The 12,620-nt window shown below is 36.3% G+C and overlaps 1 protein-coding gene across 1 annotated transcript in view; it reads right to left on the bottom strand.

Annotated features, from left to right (window-relative positions):
- Positions 1 to 230: 230 nt before the first annotated feature.
- The window catches only part of LOC107102592 (sodium- and chloride-dependent GABA transporter 2-like), a 31,005-nt gene continuing 18,615 nt past the window's right edge, over positions 231 to 12,620 (bottom strand). The window contains exons 9-15 of the mRNA XM_015401963.1: positions 11,951 to 12,075; positions 11,592 to 11,704; positions 11,137 to 11,274; positions 10,883 to 10,985; positions 9,134 to 9,234; positions 8,122 to 8,292; positions 231 to 724 (exon numbers count right to left, since the gene is read on the bottom strand). Of these exons, the coding sequence (XP_015257449.1) occupies positions 578 to 724; positions 8,122 to 8,292; positions 9,134 to 9,234; positions 10,883 to 10,985; positions 11,137 to 11,274; positions 11,592 to 11,704; positions 11,951 to 12,075 (898 nt within the window). The 3' untranslated portion in view covers positions 231 to 577. The remainder of the gene's footprint in view (positions 725 to 8,121; positions 8,293 to 9,133; positions 9,235 to 10,882; positions 10,986 to 11,136; positions 11,275 to 11,591; positions 11,705 to 11,950; positions 12,076 to 12,620) is intronic.

The following is a 12,620-nucleotide window of genomic DNA, read 5'->3' as shown; positions in this document are numbered from 1 at the left end:
GTGTTTACATTTTTACAATGGAAATAAAAATAAGCGTGCATAAATGAACTTGAGAATTTCATAGTGCTCATAAAAACATTTAAATTGATGTAAAAGGCTAATGCAGATCAGATCTAAAGGAATAACTATAATTGGAAGGAAAAGACAACACTGTTCATCAAAATTCAGAGCAATAAAAATAAAATCCAACAACCAATGACATAAGCCATGTTAAAGAATTATTATCCATTTTATTCACTTTTAAATTGTTTATTCATTTGATGTTTTTAGAATAGTATTAAACATTGTGTAACAGCATCACTTAGTAGAAAATGCTAATAATTAGCAAGACATGGTCATTATGAAAATGGGGATATGAAATTAGTGCCTTTTTTAATGAAAATAGCTTTAATAAGCTTTAGCACTACAACATATGTGTACATACGTTTACGACACTTTAAATTGCTTCAAATGCTGGTTTTAGACCAGAATTGATCAGCAAGTAATCATCATATTGAATTTGTCTTTAAAAATAATTACTCTAAAATAAAAAGCTTGAAAAAATGGCTTTAAAATAATAGAAAAAAAAAAAAGTTTTTCACACTTGAATCTCCATCTCAGCGGCACAACTTCCCTTATATTCGCTAACAGCAGGTGTAAGAGCATTGTCTGGGTTCAAAGGGTAACGCTCTGGTTGCTTCATCTTACTGTTCATCTTTTCAGGGCGGCAAAGCTGCCGGAGTCTCTGTGGGAAAAGGATCAACAGAGGTCATTCGCTAAACAAATCATAAAGTTCCCAAGCACACAGAATGTTTGTCTGTTTCTGGCTGATGTTTGGACTTCATTCCATAACCCTGCAATGAACTACACACATTCTTGTTATTTTTAATAGAAAATGTCTCAACAGCTATTAAAAGATTCTGACCAGATATATTCCCCTTGGAAAGGGTTTCAATATCCTTGTGAACCCTTTATTTTTCATTTATTAAGTACAGTTACTAAAAGCTGAAGCTTTCCATTGTTTGACCTGTTTTTTATTTTTAGCCTATTATAACCAGAGATTTAGGGGTTTTTAAACATGTAACACCGACGCAAGTAAATTGAATATTAGATGTATATTATTCATTCACATTCATAAGTTATGTGAAGTTATGTGAATGGCTAAGGCAGAGCAATTTTAACATTCATTTTAGAGATTTTTTAAGGCATTCAATTCATTGCTATTTTACATTGAACTTTATGACATACACATACGTATAGGACAACATTATATCAGTGTAATATGATGCACCTGGACAGAATAAAAATAGCTAGAGACAGCACAATTAAATTATTATTTGTTGCCCATAACATGTAATTAATAAATTAAGGATTAAACATCCATAGACAAAATTAAAAATAGCTGTTTACCTTGGTTAATATTGGACAAGAACATAGAAATTGTATACAAATCTGTGTGTGAAATTCTTAAAGGATTATATGAAATGCAATATAAAGAGATGGGGACAAAAGGGAAAAAGAGCATAAAGAAAAGAAGAGAGGTCAGGTAACATGTAAATAAGGAGAGAGGGAGAGTAAGAATAGAGGAGAAAAGGACGAATAAACTGAAAACAGGATAACCTCCTGGAAGTTTTCTTCTACAAAGGGAGAAAACTACCAGGTGCTTAAGTTACACTGGACCCGTAAATCCCACTCCAAAGACAGGATCAACTCACCAGCCAAGCAGTCCTCTGCAGGCGGAACAAAACCTTGGGCAAACAACCCCAGCTATGCCCTGAACACCCAAAATCACTGCCACTAGAGAACCACCAACTTACCCTGCTTCACTGTCACAGTTTAACTGGTCTAAATGCAGGCGACTTCACCTTCAAAACAAAAGCTACAACAAGCCAGCTGGTGAGCTCCTCCACCAAAGCCAACCCAGACCCCAAAATACCCTTTTTTCATGACATGTAGTGTGTGAGACACATGCAAATGTCCTTAGAGTTACATGTTTTGGGTTTTATAAAAAAAAAAGCTTCAACTGTTCACTACATCTGTGTATATTTTGTAGTTCTTTTCTGAAATGCTGCATGTAAGGTTTCAGAACAGAGGACTGAGAATTCAAAAGAAAAAGCCACTAAATCGGGGGAACACTCAAAAGGCTGCTCTACTTAGCCACCTATAAATAACTTGGGCTTAACAAAAAAAAAGTATCAGGCCCACTAAAAGGCTCTGCTCGGGGACTGGCCCGACTACAGGGTTCAGGCACCGAGACTGGCCCACTATGGGGCTCTGACTTGGACAAAACTGGATTACGGGCAGTGTTGTTTTCGTCAACCATGATGATGACAAAATTATTTTGCTTACGCTCCTTTTTTTCATGACGATAACGAAAAACTGGTGAGCTGAGCTTTAGTCGACGAGACTAAATAAAAATGTAAGTGGCTTGTCTGTCAGACCTTTAAAATGCATCCTTGTGCTGTAATCTGTTAAACAAGCTAAGCAGTATCAGCAATGCAGCTGTTTGGTCATGCCGTCCACCTGGCGCGCAGTGGTGCAGATTCTGCATGACCACAGATGGACCGTGGGAGCAGCTGTGGGAGTAAAAATGAGCTGGGATAATCCGGTACTGCGCACTGAACTCTTACAAACTCTGCTGTTCCAGCTGGGCTTGTGCAGAAATGCGTTTGAGCATGCGTAGCTCAGAGTCTGCGCATTACGCTCCACACTGATGGTTCGCTCCCAGGAGTATGACTCTTCCTGCCCTCACTACTTAATAAACTATATATGGCTGATAATCCTCTGCCAAGTGTAAAAAATCTTTTTATCTAACAATCAACATTTTATTTCTTCCACCTCATAAAACGTCATGCTAAACCCTCTTTACTTCTACCAAAAGGAATCTAAATTCTATACAAAGAAAATATTTAATTGCATACTGTTTATTTTTGGATAAGGACCCGGATAAAAAAGGTAGATAGATCTTTGAATATTTATCTCTTATAGTTCTTGTTTCTATCAATTTGAACAATTAAAATTTTTAGTTAACATATGGAAATTTTGGTCCGGATTACCATGGCATTATAAGGCAATCAGGTTCTCTGTGTAATTTTTTCTTTTTATATCAGACTTCTATGAATTTATATCCATTTTGCCCACTGACCAACAGTAACCAAGGGGCAAATTCTTAGAAGTAAAGCCTAATTTAAATAAGTAGAAAGAATGTTTTTGGTTCTTTGCCTTTTCAGAGTAATGATGATTTTATTTGTCTGTGTGTAAGGCATAATTCATAGCAGATCAGGAAGTTTTTGGTTTTGAATTGAATAGAATGGACATTTTGTTGGCTTGTCTGTCTGCTATTTTAACCAATATGATGTTTTGAAATAGATCTGCTATTTTCAAAACTTCTTTTAGACACTTTTAGGGCATTCGTTCATAAAAAAGTTTATTTGAATTATATAGATCAAAGTTTTTTTGGTATGAAAAAGTGTATGAAATTAATAACTGGGGATGTCTAATTCTGAAATCCTGTGTGTTTGGGTTGTTATAGATACTGCAACAACATTCTGTCTATCTATCCATCCATCCATCCATACAGGGTGTCGGCAAGGTAACTGTGTTATAGTTACAGTCAAAGTAATTAGTTAGATTACCCGTTGCTAAAAAAAAAAGGCAACGGCGTTACTAACGCCGTTACTCCAATCACTGGTTATTTATAGTCTCTCGATAATAATAAATTCTGACTTTTTTCATTTAGTGGGGAAATAATAATGAACACAGTCAGATAAACACAAATCAAATGAACTTTTTGCCAAATAAAACAAAAAAATCGGCATCATAGCCAGCGGTCCTTCACACATGGCTATGTCGAGAGAGGGCTGCTGCAGATGGGCTAGGATTAGACCTGGCTGCCGTTACCCTTGGAGGTCTGCTGGTTGCCACAGTCCTCCAAACCTCGGAAATATTTATTTAAATTAGCATTAAATGGGTAAATAGGCCATATAGTGACGCTTAAAAGTATAATGTTCTCCCCTCAAATGATCTTAAAACGTATCTTTGTTGAGCAACAGGAACAGAAAAGAGAACTTTAATTTTAAGACTCTGAGCTCTGTGAGCGCTCCATTGAAAACTGCTGCTGCCGCAGTGCATGCTGGCACAGCTGTATATCTCAAGAATGGACATGTCTACTCTTATGCATACTCGGTAAATAAGGAGGGGCAAGAACAACATCCTGGGACTTTGTCTATTCTTTGTCTGCTGTTCTTGTGAATTGGAACAGTAGTAGGGCATAGGTTGATGTGGTTTCATGAGTATACAAGGACATGAGAATGCGCAAGTACAAATGGCCTATGTAAAGGTTACACAAGCAGCAGCAGTTACCAACTGCCTGCAGTCCACTCCCAGATTATAAAAATAGCGCATTTAGGTGGAACAGCTACAGGCTTGATAACAGCAAATCCCGTTAATGTTAGCACCCTTCTGTGGAGAGTGGGCCCTTGTGGGCTTTTCAAGCTACGCTCACAATCCAGATTGTCTGGCAGGTTTTAACTGAGGCTCAACACACATTTTAACATGGAAGTCTGATTTCCGGTTGATAGGAATCGAGTTTGTGTGGGTTGTTTGTGTGTTTTTCTCTCTCCACCACCAGGTGGTGCCCTGTTCCTTGTTGGGCCTCCCTGCACCTCTGCGGCTCGTTGGATCATTACTGGAGGAGTATTTGAGCAGTGGGCTGTCACTACGTCGACTCCAGAGTGTTTGCCAGTTTTGGGTACTCTAGCCAAGCTGAGATTAGCAGAGTCTAACCTAAGCTTTGTTTCTCTGAGTCTTATCTAGTTTTTGTGTTTGCTCTTCGGCAGGAAGCCTTCCTGAGTAACTGGATACCTGGACCTTCTCCCCCTGGAAGGATTAACTGAGTACACACTGAGCAGGGGAAAATCTCCACATGACCCGTTCAAGTCCTCATCGGAAATCCAAGTCACAGTCCGCTCCTGTACTCCTCTGGGTCCCACGCTTGTCTATCTGTCCACCCTCCAACGAGTTCCCTCTTCTTTGGATTAACCCCCACAAGTTGGATAGACAGACAAGAGCCCCCTCATACGTGAGTCCCTCTCCAGTATTATTCAAGCCTCAGTCAAATTTCCTACAGTCCCTGAACTGATCATTGTGATCTCCCCTTCAGACTTTCCAGTTACGGTTCACCAGTCCACTGAGTTCCAGATCCAACTTCTGTATTTTATCAACATTGAATAAACCTGTTTAACTTTTTCCCTTGGTCTCTGAGTGGTTCTCTGAATGTGGGTCAGATCGCTTAAACCAATCTTGACAGATTACAACTTTGGGCTTTGACTTTCCTCTTCTAAGTCTAGTTAAACACAAAAATCAAACCATTAAACAGTCGCAACAGTCAACTACTGTAGTGGAGTTAGGGCCCTGCCCTACCTGATAAAAGAGGGTAGAATGTATGATGTATTCTTTATAAATTTAGTTATATAAAAACAAATGGGCTTACTACAGTGTGCCTCTATTTGGAATATACTATATGAACTACATTTCCCACCAAATGATATTCATTTAACAAGGAATTCCCACAGACAATGTACAGATCGCCCAAGTAGTGCAGCTGAATAGCCAAAGTGCAGAATTTCATGGCCATGTGGTGCTCAAGATTGCCCCTCACAAATAAACAAAGGCGTTCGTGCAGCACAATCAGTCAGAGGGAGAACGGCCAACTTAATGAACATAGCTTCCAACGAATTGAGTAAGGTAAACTGAGAGGTCATGTGAAAAGCTGTGCCAAGTTAGCTATGCTAGGAGATATAACCATAGCGGCATCACTGGATGACGGACAGCATATAGGCTATCCGGTAAGCTATATAATCCTTTATTTATACAGGAAAATCACTGAAGTCTTTAAGTCTCATTTACAAGAGACATGTTAGATACATTAACAGCAGTGAAATAATATTAACACACAATAATAATACTAAAATTAAATAAGTTATAATAAAATGCACTAAGTAGTTTTGAAGATCAATACCATAGAACATCAGCAGGGCTATGCATCTATGCACAGTTTTATTCAAATATGTGTTCTATTTTAATAGACGCAATGTAGCATTTAATGTCTATAGCTCATTAGTAATGATTGCTGAATTTGATACCCTTTGATACCCTTCTGCATTGAAAATTATGGATCATTATGCAACAGAAAACAACTCATTTACGTTATTTGTGAAACTGGACTGTTCGGCTTTATTTGACTTCTTACTATTGATTCCATTTTACAGTAGAGAAGATAGATAGAAATATATTTTCACATCACGCCCCATCCAGAACTTTTTTATCCAGCCACCACTGCTATTGAGTTTAAATGAATTTAAAAGTAAGGCAGAATAAGCCCATATATCTTAAGAGATAAAATGTGACTTTGAAACCTTGAATGCAATTGCAGTACATAAACCCTGACATCAAGCTTGTTTGCCGAACAATCTAGTCAATAGTATTAATGTTATGAATTTGCTTTTTTTCTGAATGTGCATATGTACAGATCCTGAAGAGAAATGCTCAGGCACTTATCTCAAAATTCTCATTCTTTCAATATGAAATTTAAGTATAACTGTTAAGGATGGATATAATCATTGTCAAGGATAAAATGTTAATGTTTTGCTTATGTAAACACTTTAGGTATAGATACATTTAGGTCATTAGAGGACTGTGACCATCAGAGGTGCCTGTTTGTTTTCAGGAAAGGCTGATAAGTGAGCTCTTAAACTGTGATTTTATCTTTATATTTGGACTGCTTTCCCTGCCTCCCTCTTTTTACCATAACAACAGGCAAATAAAACCCTTATGACCTCTATGATTTTGACCTTCAGTTTCCTTTTCAAAGGAAACCATGTAATTAAAATGTACAGAAATACAGTACTAATCCTTGTGTAATGACTTAACCTGAAGTTTTAAATTCTACCCCTAAAAATACTGTTGTATTCTATTTTAATTTTCTTTAAGAATGGAAGAGATGGTATGACAACAAATAAATGTAGTTTTAAACTGACCTTTTCAACACACCCTTTCCAAAAGCAAAAATCATTGTTACGTGAGAAACAGTGTTTGTCCAGCTGTTGCAGATTTTCAAAGTGCAAACTAGGTCACAGTCTTCAAATAAACATATTTATCTTATTTTTTGCTTTGTTTCATCCAGAGAACTCTAAGAGACGGGTTGGGAAATCGCTTTAGTCTTGCCTCCTAATGAACTTTGTGTCTTGAACTAGCACAACAAATCCAACTTCTAGCTTTGAATGTACTTTAAGAGTAGATGCAAGTTTATGAAAAAAAAAAAAGCTGCAGCCATTTAGCAGAGAGCCACTGATCTAGCTTATTATGACTGACACAGATGTCAAGGCTCCTATGAAGTTTGCCTTATCTGATTTTCACCAGTTTGTATTTTTTTTTCCTTCTTTTTTGAAGAGCTATAATATAAAAAGTGCTTCCGCTCATTAAATTAGCAGCATAATTCTGAATTAACATAAAATTAATGTAAAAAACTATTTTGTTTTTAGCATTTGATGGTTTGAAATTAGTCATATAACTGTATTATTGTTATAAAAATTATTACTTTAAATGTCTCTAACTTCAGCTAGTTTGTTTAACTAAAAGATGCACTGCTATCACTTTATGTGTTTGCTGACTTGAAGTGGTTGAAGTTATTGACTTTGATGCTTTAAACTAATTGAGGAAAAAACAAAGCACTTGTTTGATTTTTCTTTTTTTTTTCTAATTGACCTGTCTGAAAACACTTGCGGCACAGATATCAAACTCCAAGCCCTCAGGACCTTGAGTCCTGTACATAGGTTCCAATGCTTCAAACTCAACAAATTAATTTGGAGATTAGCTGGACTCTGTAGGAGCCTTTAGAAAGTGACTACATCCTGAGGAGCCAATTTAACCATTTGTTTTAGTTATGTTGGACCATTAGCAAAGCTAAAAGTTGTAGGACATCAGTTCACAAGAACCGGAGTTTGACACACCTTGATCCTAGCTAATCAAGAGGAAACTTTCTGAAAACAAGTCTTTATAAGATTGGTAAATTTCTAATGATAAGTTGAAAATAAAGTACATAGTTAAAATCCAACTCTAAATTTGTTTAAAAAAAAATCATACCTGTAAAAGCGTCCCCTCCATCTGTGTGACTTTAAAGATGATCCACAATGGAACCATTAGAACGCAGAAAAGTCCAAGGAACCAACCCAGAGCATAAGCCCAGGTAGGGTAGAGATAGGTTTTATTAAACTTCAGAGGCTGGTATCTCACCACAGAAAAGATAAATGTACCCTAAGAAAAGTAATAGAAAAGACAAAACTTAGTTTTTTACACTTTTTTAATTTCAAGATAAAACATCTTTCCTTCAAAATATAAATTTTTAAGAGTTGAATTTTCTTTTAAAGAAAGCAGTTAGTCAGAGATAGCTAAACAATTTGTAAAAAGGCAGACAATGACTTTATTATCAGGAATCAGGAACTATCTAGACTAATTGCACACTATAGGAAAAAAAAGTTCTTGGCAGGGACAAGCCATTAAGCACTTGTGACACCTGGCACGGATTATTTAACATTGCAGAATTGTTAGAATTAAGCAACATAATAGAAAAATGAGTATGGACAACGTGTGTAAAGTCCAAAATTTCAGTTAGATCCAGGGAAGAAAATTATACAAAATCCATCATTTTATCTATTAATTTTTTCAGCTATTCAGAAAAAGACGTCCAAGGGTGCTTTGGAACTTTCCATTGCTGGATTATCCAATTTTGCCAGGATGAACATTGTACTTTCTGATTTTGGTATAGGCAACAGAATTAATGGCTCCATTAATTATAGTAATCTGTGCAGGAACCAAAACAGTTAAGCAATCCCAGACCTTTTTTTCACCCAATAAATTCAATTTCTTAATTTGAAAATTGCTTTTTCTTCCTGCCTTTGATATCTTAGTCTGATGGAAATAAATGTGACAACCTGAAATATTAGGTGTTAAGAAAAAGGACAAACGCAAAGGAAATTTGCATGTTAGGTAAGTATATTTTTTTTATAACTCTGTATGCTTGCATACATGCTTTAGCTTCTTTTCCTCACTGACATGCCAAGTTACATTTCCCACATTCTGCTATTTAGTGACTCACCAGACAAACAGAAGGAGTTATGTATTGCCAGCAAATCTTCATCAGAGGCCACGGGCGGTAACCTATCATGTCTTCAATGTTATCATAGAGACGATCTGCACCTGTTTAGGGAAATCAGAAACCATAGCATTCTGCTCAGAGCACTGAAAACATATTTTTAGGAAAATCTTGGATATTCAGAAATGCCAAATCTTCTTTGTCACACTAAGCTCGAATCAAAGTGCATTTAATGGTACATAAGCAACATACGCCTATTTGTTTGTACATTTTCATGCTAATTTGACTAATGGCGCACAGTGGAAGAATAATAATGACATATTGACATTGCAAAAGAATCTTGTTTTATACCAACATTTCCTGTTCATCTGTTGCATTGGATTTTTCCTGATATAGTTTTTTTTTTTTTTCATTTGCTTTTTAATAATAGCCATGCTTTTCCTGTTTACCTTAACACATTGAGTTAGCTACTCCTTAAAGGTTGGATTTGTTCCTGGTGTAAACTCTCAAAATCAACTACAACTGCTGATCCATAGCAACAATCTCTTCCTGTGGACACCCAGATCAGGACGGTTATTGAGGGGGAAAAATAAATGCCAGGCTCTCAGGGGGAAGATAATGAAGAGCTTGAACGGACCTCAGGGAAAGGCAGGCATACCACATATCTGGGATAAGCTCACAAATGCATTCCAAGAATTGATGAAACTTTGTAACCCAGTCATGCAGCTTTCTGAGACATCAGTGGAATCACAGAGCCTCAAACGAGGATGTTACAGTCCAAAGCGCACAACAATGTTACCAGTGGCATTTAATTAAGTCTATCTCCTAAGCTCCTATCTAAGGCCTTATCTAAAGTGTTACCGGTAATTAAACTCATATTTTTTGACGTGTCAGTGAAATGCATTAATCTGTTGGACGTCAAAATGTATTGATGGAAGGCAGTGACTTTGTAAAATGCCACTAATACTGGTAAGTTAAAGGTACAAGTGAGAAACACAAAGATCAGTAGCTTTTTATCAAAATTACTGAACACATGACTTCTCTCATGACTAATCAGCTGAGCCCCCCCACCCCTCTACTAGGGCCTTATATCTCTCAGCTGCTTCTCTGATTACAGCACCTCTTGCCGGGCTTTCACAGAACGTCTTGATACTTACGGTAGATTAAATTACATACTGATGGGCTCCGTTTACTAATTTGTTGAAATATTCAAATAATTACTAGTATTTGGTTTTATTTAAGGGTATTGGAGTAAAATGGTTTAAAGATATATGCACATCATACCTTTCAGTTTTCAATAATTTATCTTTTACATTTATTATCTTCTTTCCATCATGCAGTTATGCATTAGTTAGTATTGCAATATGAAATAAAGTTAAATGCATTTTATTTTGTTGTTGTAACAAGTTTATCTTCCAGGGAGAAACAATTCGTTGTTGTAGAGATCTCTATAAATACATTTATCCCATGCTTACTTCCTTTCAGAAAAAAAAAAGAAAGCAAACACTAGAAGCTTTGTGCTTATCTTTGGCCCTGGCTAAGGGTCTTTGAAAACCTCTGGGGTTTATTTCACCAGAAATCCTAGGACAGGATGTGCAAATGGAGCAGGAACATCTCAAATATCACAAAAGATTAGCATAAAAAGAGACCTATTTAAGTTATAGAGCAGCAATACTAAAATCAAGTTGCTTAGTCATGTGATGTTTATTGATGTTTTTATGTGTGCATGCTCCAGGATTTTTTTTTACTTACCATATATCCATCCCATTGCTATGGACTGACACACTGAAAGTAGGAGAAGATTATTGCCACTGCAAACATAGTGATCGAAGAGCTGCAGGAAATACAATCCCCCCTACAGGAAGACGAAATGGTCACTATTACAGTATGTTCAACAAAGAAGAAGTAAACTCAAATACCAAAAATGCTCTTCTGTTCAAACTTGTAAACAGCCAATTTAGTAATATTAGATTTTTTCTTTTGTGGACAGCACTAACAGTTCTCACCTCTGTGACGAGAAGGAGGCCAAGAAAGAAGCAAATGGTGCAAAGACAAAGCAGCAGCAGTTCTCTGCGATAAGCTCTTCGAAACACGGAGGGAAACATATCTGTGACTGAGGTCATCAAGCACTCTAGGCTCACAAACTGATGATACACACAAACACATTTTGTTGAAACACTGGATAGGAAGCAAAAGATAACAAAAGTCACATAAATAATTAATACTAAAAAGATATTCCAATACATTGGCTCTAATTAATATACCACAGATCAGACCAGAGCAATAATATAGACTTGAAAAGGTTAAGATATAAACTTATATATCTTCTCATACAAAGAGACAACATATATATCTCCTAATGCACCAAATTACTTTGGACTGTGTACCAACAGTAAACCAGGTGTAACTCAGGTTTGATTAATTAACAGATCAGCTTTGGTCTTTATTTATCATGTTTTACCTGTGTGTCTGCACCTAACAAAATAACCATGATGAAGAAACAAACAGCCCACAGTTGAGGGAAGGGCATCATGGCTACAGCACGAGGATAGGCAATAAATGCCAAGCCAGGTCCTGTGGAAATGAGCAAAATGTGGTCAAGAACGATCATTTTAAACACTTAATGTACAAGTAAAATAATTTTCCCATTAATTTAGAGAAAGTCTCCTCTAGTAAAGTTGAGAGTAAGCACAAGCATCTTAAAATCCAAACATTTTCTGACATCAATCAGACAAGATGACCGTTTAGTCGTACATGCTAAATTAAAATGGCTTTAGTGAAAACTCCCTTATGATTTTCAAATACAAACAAACATCTTACCTGAAGCAGCAACCTGGGATATTGGCAGCCCTTGCTCATATGACATGAAGCCCAAAACTGAAAAGATAGCAAACCCTGCCACAAAGCTAGATCCACCGTTCACCAGACAAAGAACAAATGTGTCCCTAAGTATGCAAACCAGAAACACAAGAAGTTAAGCATACAAGGAAGCCATGAGTATATAAGTTAGCAAATAATTCTAACATATGTCAGGAATTCAACAGAAGAACGGCATATTATTGTTTAAAGATTAATCAGAGACAGAGAACACATTTAGAATGGCATGAAATTTGTCTTCTGAGGTAAAATGACCTGAAAATACATTTTAAGTGGATTAAAGAATTCAGATTCAAAGATTTGGCCTATTTATTAGCTCAGAGAAGTCCTAGACTTACATGTGAGAACTTAGTAGCTACTACCAGAAGCAAACTATAAAGTCAAACTATAAAGTCAGGCCTAAGATAAAATCTAACAAAATAAGTAGTCACATTCCCTTATGCTGAAAAGGACAAACTGGTTGTTTTAAAAACACAATCATCCCAAAACATACCCTATTTAATACCCTGTCCAACAATGTGTTTATATTTAAATGTAAATCTATTTAAATGTATATAAAGCTATTTAACACTATATATATATATATATATATATATATATATATATATATATA

Source organism: Cyprinodon variegatus, unplaced genomic scaffold (genome assembly GCF_000732505.1).
Source record: "Cyprinodon variegatus isolate N-32 unplaced genomic scaffold, C_variegatus-1.0 Scaffold1277, whole genome shotgun sequence".
Classification (NCBI taxonomy): Eukaryota; Metazoa; Chordata; class Actinopteri; order Cyprinodontiformes; family Cyprinodontidae; genus Cyprinodon; species Cyprinodon variegatus.
The sequence above is the reverse complement of the archived record's forward strand: the minus strand, read 5'-3'. Positions and strand labels throughout refer to the sequence as shown.